The 14,601-nt window shown below is 31.7% G+C and overlaps 2 protein-coding genes across 3 annotated transcripts; one reads left to right on the top strand and one right to left on the bottom strand.

Annotated features, from left to right (window-relative positions):
- Positions 1 to 5,420: 5,420 nt before the first annotated feature.
- On the top strand, positions 5,421 to 6,755 carry LOC123907601 (histone-lysine N-methyltransferase ASHR2-like). The gene has a single exon (XM_045957929.1). It carries the CDS (start codon positions 5,550 to 5,552, stop codon positions 6,618 to 6,620), a length of 1,071 nt encoding a protein of 356 aa, XP_045813885.1. The 5' UTR covers positions 5,421 to 5,549; the 3' UTR covers positions 6,621 to 6,755.
- Positions 6,756 to 10,146: 3,391 nt separating this feature from the next.
- On the bottom strand, positions 10,147 to 13,248 carry LOC123907602 (growth-regulating factor 4-like). 2 transcript variants are annotated; one of them, XM_045957930.1, is made up of 4 exons: positions 13,170 to 13,248; positions 12,822 to 13,069; positions 12,322 to 12,724; positions 10,147 to 10,774 (listed from the first exon to the last, which is right to left on the bottom strand). In XM_045957930.1, exons 2-4 carry the CDS (start codon positions 13,006 to 13,008, stop codon positions 10,369 to 10,371), a joined length of 996 nt encoding a protein of 331 aa, XP_045813886.1. In that variant the 5' UTR covers positions 13,009 to 13,069; positions 13,170 to 13,248; the 3' UTR covers positions 10,147 to 10,368. The 2 variants fall into 2 exon arrangements, with proteins under 2 accessions (XP_045813886.1, XP_045813887.1); XM_045957931.1 differs by having other exon boundaries at positions 12,822 to 13,232.
- Between the last annotated feature and the right edge of the window lie 1,353 nt (positions 13,249 to 14,601).

A 14,601-nucleotide genomic window follows, 5' to 3' on the forward strand; every position in this document is an offset into this window, starting at 1 on the left:
AATTTGTACCAAAATTATAAGTCACTTTACATTACCAATGAAGCATTTAATGCTATTTTTTCTATTATACTCTTAACTATTTATTACTCTCGTTTCTTTCAATTATTCAATTTATTTTTCCTATACCATTAATGAAGGACAATTTTGTAAACTAACTCATAATTTCTCTATTCCATACAACATTAATTATATTTCTTAATTTGTGTAATTTGGCCAAAGCGACTTACATTTTGGAACGGAGGTGTAATATTTTAAGAGATTTTTCAACAGCCAATATGTTTTTTCCATATTCACGATCATAAATCAACCAAATAAAATGGATACGGAATCGGTACGTACCATACGAGTATCATGGAGTATCAGGTACTGGTACGTACCCGGTACGGGTACTTCACCATTTTAGGAGTACCTATACTACATTGGATGAGAGTGAATGCCGAAGAAAGAGGAAATATGACCGAGAGCGACTAATAAAGAAGGAGTTGCGATTGAGAGGGGAAATACAACTGAGAAATTATAAGAAGTTATTGTTTTATTTAATGCAATTGACAGAGATATAGAATGAGCTAAATATACGAATGAGCATACTACTTTAGTGCACAATGAGTTGATCGTGAATGTGAAAAAATATACTTTGATGACTTAATATTAGCGGCAAGAATCCAAAATAGAAACTCATGCTAAATGGTACGAGGCGGTTATACAAGAAGTGCAAGAATATAACGTGTTGTTGTTTTAAAGAAATAAAATAATATATAATTTGCTTTTGGTGGAAATCATGGCCGCATGTTGATGAAAATTAACGGATGACAACAAGTCGTGTGTTTCGTTATTTCCTTGTTCGTACCAACATGCATTTTCCATTGACATATTAGTCATTTAAGTAAAATAATTGTTTTAATTTAATTTTAAGAAAAACCAATATCAGTATTGTGAGATGTTTATTTTTCAACAAATTGACTTTAAACTTTATTTAAACTAAATTTTACATTTAATTTTTATCACAGAATATTATTTTAATTATTAAATTATATAAAAATAAAAATTGTAAATATTTATGTAGTTGTCATTAATTATCTTTCATTAGCAATTAAAATTTTAATTTTTCAATTTAAAGTAAAATATAAGTCAATAAATCTACGAACACATTTTTACCCGTGTTTGGCACGGGTCTGGATGTTAGTTAATGTAAAACAGTTCTAGAGTGAAAAAAAATGTCTCATTATTTTTTATTATGGCCGACAATACTTGAAAATTGTTCAAACTATATCAATAGTGATGTTGCTTTTAGTAAGTAAAAGTTTCAAGTATATTGTTCTCACAAGAAAAATAAATAATTAGTTCCACAAAATTCAACTTATATTTATTTTTCTTTGTCTTTTTCTGAATCAACGCCACCAAATAATTTATGTCTCAGTTGTAAGGACGTGAAGGGCTTTGAAGTTTTACCAAAATTGGTGATGTCGGGCGTCATCAAAGTTTTGAGCAAGTTTCATATATTTATCCACCATAAATCACATGAGACACGAAAACATATCCTCTCCCATGACATTTTGCTCAACTGAAATCCCAACCCATTATTTTTTTTATCACAAACTACAATTTTAATCTAAAGTAAAAGAATAAATGGTAGATTTATTCATTGTACCTTCTCCTGTGAAAATTTCACATCGGGAGATGAACTAGCATAAATGAATCATCATATGATGCAGTATAGAAGGTGATCCATCAATTACGATGGGAATCTCTCAATGACCTAGATAGAATTTCTCTTGATTCTTCGTTCGAGCTCATTATACGAGAACCTCAAAATTGACGAGAAAGATATACATTATTCTAACCACCTCTCACTTACTTGAGTGTGTTGGTGTTCGCATGTACAAACACCACCATTAAAAAAACTTTATCATACTTAAACAACGTCAGTCATCATTTGAGATCCAACTCAGATTACCGTTAAAAAAATAATTGATGAATATAATATTTTAAACCCACTACCACATAAATCCCATTGTACCTTCTCCTGTGAAAATTTCACATGATATTTTCACGGAAGATGAACCAGCATATTGAAACGCTTCTCTTTTTATAAATGATCACCATATGATGCAGTATAGAAGGTGATCCATCAATTACGATGGGAATATTTCAATGATCTAGATAGAATTTCTCTTGATTATTCGTTCGAGCTCATTATACGAGAACCTCAAAATTGACGAGAAAGATACACATTATTCTAACCACCTCTCACTTACTTGAGTGTGTTGGTGTTCGCATGTACAAACACCACCATTAAAAAAACTTTATCATACTTAAACAACGTCAGTCATCATTTGAGATCCAACTCAGATTACCGTTAAAAAAATAATTGATGAATATAATATTTTAAACCCACTACCACATAAATCCCATTGTACCTTCTCCTGTGAAAATTTCACATGATATTTTCACGGAAGATGAACCAGCATATTGAAACGCTTCTCTTTTTATAAATGATCACCATATGATGCAGTATAGAAGGTGATCCATCAATTACGATGGGAATCTCTCAATGACCTAGATAGAATTTCTCTTGATTCTTCGTTCGAGCTCATTATACGAGAACCTCAAAATTGACGAGAAAGATACACATTATTCTAACTACCTCTCACTTACTTGAGTGTGTTGGTGTTCGCATGTACAAACACCACCATTAAAAAAACTTTATCATACTTAAACAACGTCAGTTATCATTTGAGATCCAACTCAGATTACCGTTAAAAAAATAATTGATGAATATAATATTTTAAACCCACTATTAGGGGTGGACAATGGGTCGGGTCGGTCGGGTTTGGGCCAAAAAACCACACCCATCCCAAATCACGGGTGTGAAATCTAGACCCACACCGACCCATTTTATCTCTCGGTTTTTTCGGGTTCGGATATGTCGGGTAACGGGTTCAATGGTTCGGATTTGTCGGGTTCTATGTTTCAGATCTGAAAAAAATTATTTCTTAGTTTCTCTTTCAGAAGAAGAAAAAAGAAAAGAAGATGGTGAAGGAGGAAGGTATAAGTTCAATATGAATTCATTATACGTAGAGAACAATGTATTCATAAACTCATAAGTATTTTAGAGCTTGCTAAAAAAATGTGAGAGAATAAGTTCAAAAAGAAGTATTGTGTTGAATTCTTAACAACAAATGAAGAAGAAGGTAGTATATAAATGGTTGTTTGAAGAAATGAAAAACAAGAAAGGAGAGATGTTAAACAAGAAAGAAGAAGTACTGTTTTTTTTTAGCTGTGTCATTAGAGAGTAAAGAAAGAGAAGAAAACTAGACTGTACTGTACTGTAGTTTTTTGAAGAGTTGTCATATTGTGTGTCTCGATGAAACAGCCTGTACACCACTTTTCAATTTAGTCAATACTCAATAGTCAAGAATAAGAATAGACAAGTACACATACTAGTAACCAGTGGATAAAACAATTATATGTTCGGGTGGGTCGGTCATCGTTGGGTGTGATTTAGAAAACCGAACCCGTCCGATTTAACCCATTTAAAACCGTTTTTTCTTGTTTTTGAACCCGGAATTTATTTGAAACCGGCCCGTTAACATAAAAACCATTCGGTTGGAGCGGTTTGGGTCAGTTCTGCGGGTCCTGTCCACCCCTACCCACTACCACATAAATCCCATTGTACCTTCTCCTGTGAAAATTTCACATGATATTTTCACGGAAGATGAACCAGCATATTGAAACGCTTCTCTTTTTATAAATGATCACCATATGATGCAGTATAGAAGGTGATCCATCAATTACGATGGGAATCTCTCAATGACCTAGATAGAATTTCTCTTGATTCTTTGTTCGAGCTCATTATACGAGAACCTCAAAATTGACGAGAAAGATACACATTATTCTAACCACCTCTCACTTACTTGAGTGTGTTGGTGTTCGCATGTACAAACACCACCATTAAAAAAACTTTATCATACTTAAACAACGTCAGTCATCATTCGAGATCCAACTCAGATTACCGTTAAAAAAATAATTGATGAATATAATATTTTAAACCCACTACCACATAAATCCCATTGTACCTTCTCCTGTGAAAATTTCACATGATATTTTCACGGAAGATGAACCGGCATATTGAAACGCTTCTCTTTTTATAAATGATCACCATATGATGCAGTATAGAAGGTGATCCATCAATTACGATGGGAATCTCTCAATGACCTAGATAGAATTTCTCTTGATTCTTCGTTCGAGCTCATTATACGAGAACCTCAAAATTTCACATGATATTTTCACGGAAGATGAATATAATATTTTAAACCCACTACCACATAAATCTCATTGTACCTTCTCCTGTGAAAATTTCACATGATATTTTCACGGAAGATGAACCAGCATATTGAAACGCTTCTCTTTTTATAAATGATCACCATATGATGCAGTATAGAAGGTGATCCATCAATTACGATGGGAATCTCTCAATGACCTAGATAGAATTTCTCTTGATTCTTCGTTCGAGCTCATTATACGAGAACCTCAAAATTGACGAGAAAGATACACATTATTCTAACCACCTCTCACTTACTTGAGTGTGTTGGTGTTCGCATGTACAAACACCACCATTAAAAAAACTTTATCATACTTAAACAACGTCAGTCATCATTCGAGATCCAACTCAGATTACCGTTAAAAAAATAATTGATGAATATAATATTTTAAACCCACTACCACATAAATCCCATTGTACCTTCTCCTGTGAAAATTTCACATGATATTTTCACGGAAGATGAACCAGCATATTGAAACGCTTCTCTTTTTATAAATGATCACCATATGATGCAGTATAGAAGGTGATCCATCAATTACGATGGGAATCTCTCAATGACCTAGATAGAATTTCTCTTGATTCTTCGTTCGAGCTCATTATACGAGAACCTCAAAATTGACGAGAAAGATACACATTATTCTAACCACCTCTCACTTACTTGAGTGTGTTGGTGTTCGCATGTACAAACACCACCATTAAAAAAACTTTATCATACTTAAACAACGTCAGTCATCATTCGAGATCCAACTCAGATTACCGTTAAAAAAATAATTGATGAATATAATATTTTAAACCCACTACCACTAGTACCACATGTTAGAAAAATAAACAAATAATTGATGAATATAATAATTTATCCTAATCCTATAATAAAATATTTAAGGAAAATGCTAAACAGTGCCCCCGGGACACTAGTTAAGCATGTTAAAATAGAAATTTTGTCTCGAAATACGTGCATTCAATGCCTCAAAAGTATAAAAAGTTGTCTTTTCAATATAAATTTTATTTTTTATTTCCTTTTTAGGTAAGCTTAACAAGTGCCCCGGGAGCACCGTTTAGCATGACCCAATATTTAAATATCTTTCTTGCAATATCAGATCTATGGATGCTCATCCTCCCTATTCTCCCTCTTCAATCATATCCCACTTGCCACACCACTTTGAACATTACATTAATACCAAATCTTAAAACTTGTGAAGTGTAAACAATTCATCCATAAACAATAACCATGGCAACTCCAACATCAACCTCACTCTTGAAAATGGAGAATATACCTAACAAAGGTAGAGGCCTTATTGCAACACAAGATCTCAAAGCTGGCCAAATAATCCTCACTGAATCTCCACTCCTTCTTTACTCTGCTTCACCTCTCTTTACTCCTGCACCCTCCCCTTACTGTCACCATTGCTTCAGAACCTTAAACCCTTCACAAACATTTTCATGTCCTTCTTGCTCAAACTACAATTTTTGCAGCCAAAAATGTCTCTCTATTGCACTCAATTCCTCTCACTCTCCTTGGACATGTCAAACACTCTCTCATCTTCAAAATCCCACTTCACCATTATTAGAAAAACCCTTTGAAGTTCAAGTTCAAGCTCGTTTCATTGTAGCTGCTTATAATATTGCTATTCACACCCCTTCAATTATTCAAACTATACTTTCTCTTCATGGTGATCCTAATGATCATGATTCTATAGTTGATAATGCTAAGTTTCTTCATTCTCTTATCTCACCTTTTTGTCCACCAAACATGAATTTTTCAGCTGAATTAGCTGCAAAACTTATTGCTAAAGAAAGATTAAACTCTTTTTGCTTAATGGAACCTTATTCACCAAAGGGTCCTCAAAGATCTATTAAAGCTTATGTAATTTACCATAAAGCTACTTTTTTTAATCATGATTGTATTCCTAATGCATGCAGGTTTGATTATGTGGAAAATGGTGAACCTGGTGATGAACATAATACTGATATTGTTATTAGGTTGATTAAGGATGTTGATGTTGGAAGTGAGATTTGTATAAGCTATTTTAGGATTAATAAGGATTATTTAACAAGGAAAAGGATTTTGATGGAGGATTATGGTTTTAGTTGTGCATGTGATAGGTGTAAGATTGAAGCAAATTGGAATGATGGAGAAAATAACAGTGATCTGCCACATGTGATTTTCTTGTCCAAGTTTGTTTGTGATAAGGAGAATTGTGCTGGCACTTTGGCTCCTCTGCCTCCAAAAGATGGTGAAAAATCTAATGTTCTTGAATGTAACTTTTGTGGTAATTTGAAAGTTGACTCTAGTCCTTAATCAATTATTTGAGTTTATCTACTTTCATAAACACGTGTCTTATGACGGATCCGAATCCTTTTGTGTTGATCTTCTCCTGTTGTCTGTCATGTACTAATTACAATCATTAAATATGCGTTGATGTTTCTTTCTCCACACCACTTTATTTTTCTTTACAATCTTAGTCATTAGATTAAAGCATGAGAGATAGCATAACACATTAAAGCAGGAGAGAATCCAAACTCCTCTTATGACATGTTTATAGTTATTTTTATACTTTCTTAAACAGTTTCACTTTAATTTATCTTTTATTATAGAAATAACTTATATATAAGTTACGAACAAAAAAAGACTCATACATAAGTTTTTATATGATATAAACTTATGATATAAGCGTTTAATTAAATTGTTTATACAGAGCTAATTAGTCTTTCTATTTTTTCTTTATGTGAATGGTTTGTTTGCTCTTGTCTTGTAACCATGGCTAGAGAAAGTAACATTGCAATTGTGTATTGTACTTGATTCTATGAGAAATGTTTCCAAACTTTTATAGTAATAATGATCAATGTGAAATTGTGTACTTTTGATTGTTTTTGTACTTTATATGGTTTTTATGTTTAGAATCAAAGGATTCTAAATATGGAAAAGAGAATTGGAGTCAAGTAGTCAACGCAGCCCAAAACTATATAGGAATGAGTTTGGATTTTGGACAATAGGATTGTGGGAGAGGAGAGACGAAGTGTGCTAGTTGTGACAGCATATTAGGCACGTGAAATTTGCACTTTCAGTGAAGTTATCTACTATTCTCCCTTCGAACACAAATATAAGAAGAAAAAACTGTTTACGCGATGTTTAAGAAATTTAGTTAAGTGTAGTTAATTTTTTTGATTTAATGCAAAATACGAGTTAAGTTTACTATATTAAACATTTTAAAAAGTGTAAAAGTGAAATAAATGCCTAAAATAAAATAGAATTAAATAAAGGTATATTAGAAATAGTAGTATTAATTAGTTTAAAAGTAATTAATTTTTGCTTATAATAATGACCAAAATTTGAAATGTATAGGTTATGGCTGATTGCTGATAGCTTCTAGCTGATGAGTTGATTGAAGTGTTTGGTAAAATTAGCGGTTCAACTGACTGATAAATGTAAAATGACATAAAAGGACATCTTCAATTCAATAATTTTTTTATCAAATTAATACTATTTAAGATATTTAGAATTTAATATTTTAAGTTTATTTTATTTTTTTGGTACAATATTTTAAGTTTATTAATTCAATAAATATATCTTTCAAATATTATTATTAAACTAATTTTTATATGCTGAATTTTTTTAAAAAACATTATTTTCATTTCAGTTGACATGCTTTATGAAAAAATAACAACAAAATATATTCACAATATAGTATAATGTTAATTATAGTAAGGTACGTTGTTTCAAAAAAATTATAGTAATGTATGTACCTATGAATTGATAAAATATATATATATATATATATATATATATATATATATATATATATATATATATATATATATATATATATATATATATATGCTTTAGCCTTCATATTTGATAATAGATAATAAGGCAACATTAAAACATACTATATACATGTGATTTTAAAAGAAGCAACGTTAAAACATATATTTACTTATTGTATTTTAAATTCTAATGATAACAAATTATAAAGGGTAAATGCGAATTTTAATTAAAATAACAAGGGTAAAAGAGGAAGAAAAAATGAAAAGTTAGAAGCTATAAGCTCAGATGTTACTTGAAATAGCTTCTGAAAAAGAAGCTAAAAGTCAGTAAAATAAGCTAAAAGCTCTTTCTGAAAAGACCGTTACCAAACAGGTTTTTTAGCTTATAAGTCATAAGACAAAAGCTAAAAGTTAGCTTTTTTTTAACTTGCAAACAGAACCTTAATGCAAAACTAAACATTGGCAGTTAAATTAAAAATCATTAAATCTTGAGACTATTAGACCAACCACAATGCAAGTGGCTTAACATAACTCAACAAGTCTTGGTACCCAGGTGCTTCCATTGTTGAGAATTCAAAAGTTGTACTTGAGAAGAGTGTCTCAACTCTCAAGTAAACATCTTCTCTTTCCGCAGATTCCACAACCTTTAAGTTAAAATATTGAAATATAATTATATGTAGTTAGTGATAGGTGTTATAAAGTTATTAGGGAAATTATCCAGTGCGAGTAACTCAGTTGATAAAAACATTGCATGTAATGTGCAAGAATTTAAGTTTGAACCTTGATCCACTCACTTATTTACTTTAAAAGTTAAAATTTTAGCGATTAGGCTTCTTAAAAAATATATTAGTGAACCCTTTTTATTAAAAAAACTTAGAAGTATTGGGATGAAGAGATTGAATATTTACCGGATACTATGATTATTAAAAAAAATTATAAATATGTGATGTGTAGAAATAAAATTCACTTAAATATGCAAAAATTGAACTCTCAGTTATAAATATGCTCTTAAGCCACTTATGCATGGTGCAATACATGTTGAAGATGTGTACATCTTAGACAATAAGGGTAACTTAAAAAGTGTATATAAATTTTATGGCTTACTGTCTTCTCTCGTACTAAAATATACGGTAGGTCTTTTTTATTATATTATATAAAGTAAGAAATGTAATTGATGTTATATGGAAAAGAAAAATTGCAAGTTAGTTTACAAAATTATTTTTTAATAATGGTGTGGAAAAAGTAAATTAAAGAATTAAAAAAAAAAAGAAGGTAAGATTATAATAAAATAAAAAATTAAATGTTTAATTGATATTGTAAAACGATTTACAATTAAATACAAATTTTTTTCACAAAACAAATTATAATTTAACACGGAGGGAATATATATATAATACAAAAAAAAAAAAAAAAAAACTAATTTTTGTAGAAATACTAGCATCTGATGCAAATTAAAGTAGTATCTGGATAACCATGAAAGGACATTTGTGCTGGTTGGTTTGGATTCCCTTGGTAAAGAAATTTATGAAGACAAAACAAAAAAGAGTAAAAAACAAAACAAAAACAAGAAAAAAGAGAGAAGAATGTGGACAGAAAACCTCATTAACACCGCCTTTATACCTCGAAAAACTCACCTCCATAGGTCAAATATTAATAACCCAACAACCACTGCAAAACTCATTTATAACCCCTTAAGCCTTAACCAACCAGGTAGTTATTTGATATGAAAGCACCACTTCATTGCAATTTTAACCATCTCAAATCCAATGCAAAAAACACCACCATTTTCCTCTCCACTTTCAGCCATAAAAATTCCACAAAACACTACTCATTTACTGCTACTCATTCACAATTATTCATGCAATAATTAACAGAATACAATAATTAACAGAATACACTACTTCGTGTATGTTTGGTAACACGGTGAGTATGTCAGAATCATGGTCATCCATCGTGATTTTGCAGAAGCTACAAGTGTAGCCTTTGAAAATTCACGGTGGATCGCCGTGATTCTGACATACCCCTGTGATACCAACATAGGCTCAATAGCACACCATGTGTCTAACAATCATAAGACTTTGATCATAAAAGACAATATTCAAACAACAAAGAAAAAGAAAAACACAATCAAATATTACAAAGTTTACGTGTAAAGAAAGCATAATAACAACTCCTTTAAGTATACTACATAGAGAATAACAACAATAACAAACAACATTGATGCTTGAAAATTAAACCATGATTCTGACAACACTTCTTTGCAAGCTTCATAAAGTAGGATTTCAATCTGCATTGATATCTGGATTAGTATTAAAATCCTTGCTTGGCTTATACTCCATGCCAGATGAGGCTAAATCTTTCTTCCACTGCCAGTCACTGAAGAGAGATTGTGAAGATTGATATTCCTGTTTAAAATTACCTAACTGGCTGTTAAAGACGATTTCCTTGGACCTTGCAGTGTCGAGGTTAAACAGCTGCTCAGGCTCTCGTGCTCGCTGCTGTTGGAAGTAGTTGCCTTTGTTAACCATGGTAGAACCGGTCCTGGATTCTGACACATTGTTTGATGGAATCTGTGACATGTTATTATACCAGGTGTCGTCTGAAGTGAAGTCGTAGCCTTGATACTTCACAGTTCCGAAATCTTTCTGTACAAGGTCGTGCTCTTCTGCTTCCGTGTTCAGTCCAAACCTATGGAGTGTTTCGTAAATATCATGATGTTGTGTTTATTTCACTTGTGCATGAAAGAAAATTAACAGCAATTTTTAAAATAGTAAAGAAAAAATTTGCGAATGGCTACAGGATGAGGTCATGTAGCCATGAATTGCAGTGAATCATTCAGGCTCAGTCCAGAAGAAAACTGTTGCCATACTCTATATTCCCTCTCAACTTAACTATAAGCAAAAAGAGTACACGTATTTAGTCCAAATATCGACCAAATACATATACATTCTTGCTTATAGTTAAGTCCAGGGTAGTATAACACAATTTAGATGCTTCCTTAATCGACTATCATAAATATATTAATATCCATTTTATACCACAAATCCTACAAGATACTACAGCAACAGCATACTCATTTCTAAGCCGATCTACATAGCATCAATAACAATGTTCATTGATGGACCAAAAAAGAAAATATCAGTTGTGACAAGGCTACAGCTACATAAGAAGTGTTCAGTGTGTTCCATCTAAAAGTAGAGAAGAAACAAGAATGAGGGTAGGAGGAAAAAAGACATCAAAGAATAATGGAATATATCATGATTCATGACAGCTACTTTTGTTTCTTTAGACTGGTTTACGGTTTTTATTTGGGTCGGTTTGGATGCGAGTACCCCTATCACAAGATAGATAAACAGAAATAGCATATTCCCCAAATTCCTTCAACAACTTATCCCATAACACCAGTTTAAAGATATGAACCGCCATTTCTGGATAATCATCAACTAACAATCACCTGTTAGATGCGGATCAACCAACATGAAATTAACTATCCTTAATTGCTTTAACTATATCACACAAAGTTAAACTAAAATCAAGGGTTAAGTAAATTTTAGCTGAAAACTGTATCACCTAATTAAATTCAATCCCCAAAATCTCTTACCAAAGCATGTCAAACCGATCTGCCGCCCGTACTGCATTCTTTCAAACACAGTACACACAAACTAAGTTGAATAAAGTACAACCTAACTTCAAAACTATAGCCAGATGACTTGAACCTTACTCTCAAATCTCACCCCCCACACACACATCATAAGGATCCACATCACATGTTATGTAACTTAACATCACAACAACCTATGTTCCCCATCTACCACAAAAATATAAAATCTATAGTGTAAACCAAAAGGGAGAACAAAAAAATGATATCGCTCCAATAGAAATCATAGCAATCATCTCCCCAAAACCCCACAAAGTCAAAACACAACAAAACAAAACACCCCAAAAAACAAATACAACACTATTGAACATAAAACAAATAAAAACATCCAAATATTGAAAATACCCCATTCACGCACAACTCAAAGATAGCACAACAAAAAACAAAAACATCATCTATAACATCATAGATGTTATTTTTAAGAGGATTGGTTTTGTCGTCCACAAAGAATTAGCTGCACAGCTTGTTGTCAGATTGTCTATGGTTCATGTGTAATTATCTTATCTTGAATAAATATATAAATGAAGCTACAAAAATAAAATAAAAAGTGTTGTGAAATGAATCAAAGGAAACATACCTATAAGATTTCTTAGAACCTTGATGAGAAAGAAGCATAGGGTCCATGTGGGGTATGGTGTTCCCAAGAGTGAAAGCTAAACCTTCACGAGTACCATTTGTATGCAAAGGAAGAGTATGAAAGGTTGAAGCAGCAGTAACAGCAGCAGAAGCAGTAACAGTAGCAGAAGCAGTTCCAATAGAAGAACCAATTTGTTGTGAAGTACTAGAAACTGTAACTGAAGAAGATTGAGAAGAACAAGAAGAAGATTCCACAGGCTTTCTTGAACGGTAACGACGTCGTATCATATGACGGTCACAGTACTTAGAATCAGGATGAGCATCCTTAGCACATCTCCATTTTTTTCCATCTGTTCTTCTACACCTACCTGGTTCTGGGTCAATTTTTTTACCATAATAACCCACTAAAACAAAAACCAAAAAGAAACAAACTTTTTAGTACTAAATCAAAATAGAAACAAAATAATTAAGATTAACGTTGTTGGGTTGTTTTGTTCTTACGAGATGGGTGTGACATCAATTGGAGACTTTTCCTAATAGGTAAAAGAAGGTCTGGAGGAACAGATACACCAGCTTTGAGATACTTGAAGATGAGAGCTTGATGTTCTAGCTCTTGCCATTGGGATACTGTGAACGGTGGATGATTTGATGGTGGCCACATCAGCTGCGGCGGTGGTTGAACGCTCATGTTTTTTTTTGGGGGGGTTTTAAGGTAATGATGTTGTGAGGAAGATGAAGAAGGATTGAATCTGGAAGAGAAAAAATTGCATTAGAGTTAGAGAGAGATTATAGAGAGAGAAGAGACGGTGGTTGTGGTGGAGGAGGAGGAGGAAAGAGTGGGGGGCTTACCTTGTGGAAAAGCAGCTCAGCCATCATTGGTGAAAGAAAACGGAATTGCTGGTGAATTAAGGAGCTATTATTAATTAGTTATATTAGAGGGCTGCTATTTATAGCGAGAAACAATCTCACGAAGTGTTCACGAATTATTTTAAGCCCTTGGATCCTCCATATATACTCCCTCCGGTCCTTTTTATAAGGAACAATTTGGAAAAAAAAATTGGTCCTTTTTATAAGAAACAATCATTAAATTTATTCTTACATTTCCATTTTTACCCTTATTAAATTGTATCCATTCCAAAGTTATGCATTAATTAGAGTGATATATTCCCTAAGGATAAATTAATACACCAAGGTTAGTTTTTGAATAGATTGTAAAATTTTAGAATTTTTATTAAGAAAGATAAGGTTTCTTGGTATGTGTGTTTTTTCCAAATTGTTCCTTATAATAAGGACCGGAGGGAGTATTACAATACATGGGTGGTCAATATCAAGAGGTGGAGCAGGGTATAAGAGCGATGCTATACATCGCGAATAGCTTTCTCACGAAACTTTCACGAATGTTACTTTTATTATTATTATTATTATATCATATCGAGAAAGAAAGAAAGAAAAGAAAAAAAAAAAGACAAATTACAAAAAGAACAATGAATAGATATATGCTCTTTCATATTTTACACTACCAAACATAAAATATAAATCATGCATGTGTAAATATGATTTGCAATTTGCAAAAATTTACTTTAAATAAATAAACCAAATAAAAAAATTACTCCTAATAATAATGAAAGAAAGAAAAGAAAAAAAAAAGACAAATTACAAAAAGAACAATGAATAGATATATGCTCTTTCATATTTTACACTACCAAACATAAAATATAAATCATGCATGTGTAAATATGATTTGCAATTTGCAAAAATTTACTTTAAATAAATAAACCAAATAAAAAAATTACTCCTCAAAAAAATTTCATGCTTGACAAAATAAATTTTATGAAAAAAAAAATACTTTAGTTGTTGAGTTGCTCACAAGCATGCATTGTGATGATGTGACACTCTATAAGAAAAGTTTATAATCTCTATTAAAACCTTTTCATATTTCATATAATAGAGTTACTCTAATAATAATAATATATTAAAATATATATTGTATGTTACAATTCTCTATTAATGCAATTGAAAACAAAGAATTCTTGGAGAGACTAATATTGAATATGTAAATTTAGCAAATTATCAAACACAAGTTCTATATAAAGTTAACCCAAAAGCTAATTATCACCACCACCATATCAGGAAGTCTACCTTCTATGTTTTAACAAAATTTTAATTTGTCTATCTCATGACAAAAACTCTATGGTTTCTTTGTCTAACATCTCCATGAGAAAAAGTTATGCATCTTCACCTTCCATATGTTATAGTTACACATTATAGTGTCTTGAATTGA

Source organism: Trifolium pratense, linkage group LG2 (genome assembly GCF_020283565.1).
Source record: "Trifolium pratense cultivar HEN17-A07 linkage group LG2, ARS_RC_1.1, whole genome shotgun sequence".
Classification (NCBI taxonomy): Eukaryota; Viridiplantae; Streptophyta; class Magnoliopsida; order Fabales; family Fabaceae; genus Trifolium; species Trifolium pratense.

Coding starts and splice junctions, on each gene's coding strand:
- LOC123907602 (XM_045957930.1), bottom strand. CDS start 13,008: ATGAGCGTTCAACCACCGCCGCAGCTGATGTGGCCACCATCAAATCAT. Junction 12,725..12,821: donor ATTGATGTCACACCCATCTC/GTAAGAACAAAA, acceptor TTTTTGTTTTAG/TGGGTTATTATGGTAAAAAA. Junction 10,775..12,321: donor GGTTCTAAGAAATCTTATAG/GTATGTTTCCTT, acceptor AACACTCCATAG/GTTTGGACTGAACACGGAAG.
- LOC123907601 (XM_045957929.1), top strand. CDS start 5,550: ATGGCAACTCCAACATCAACCTCACTCTTGAAAATGGAGAATATACCT.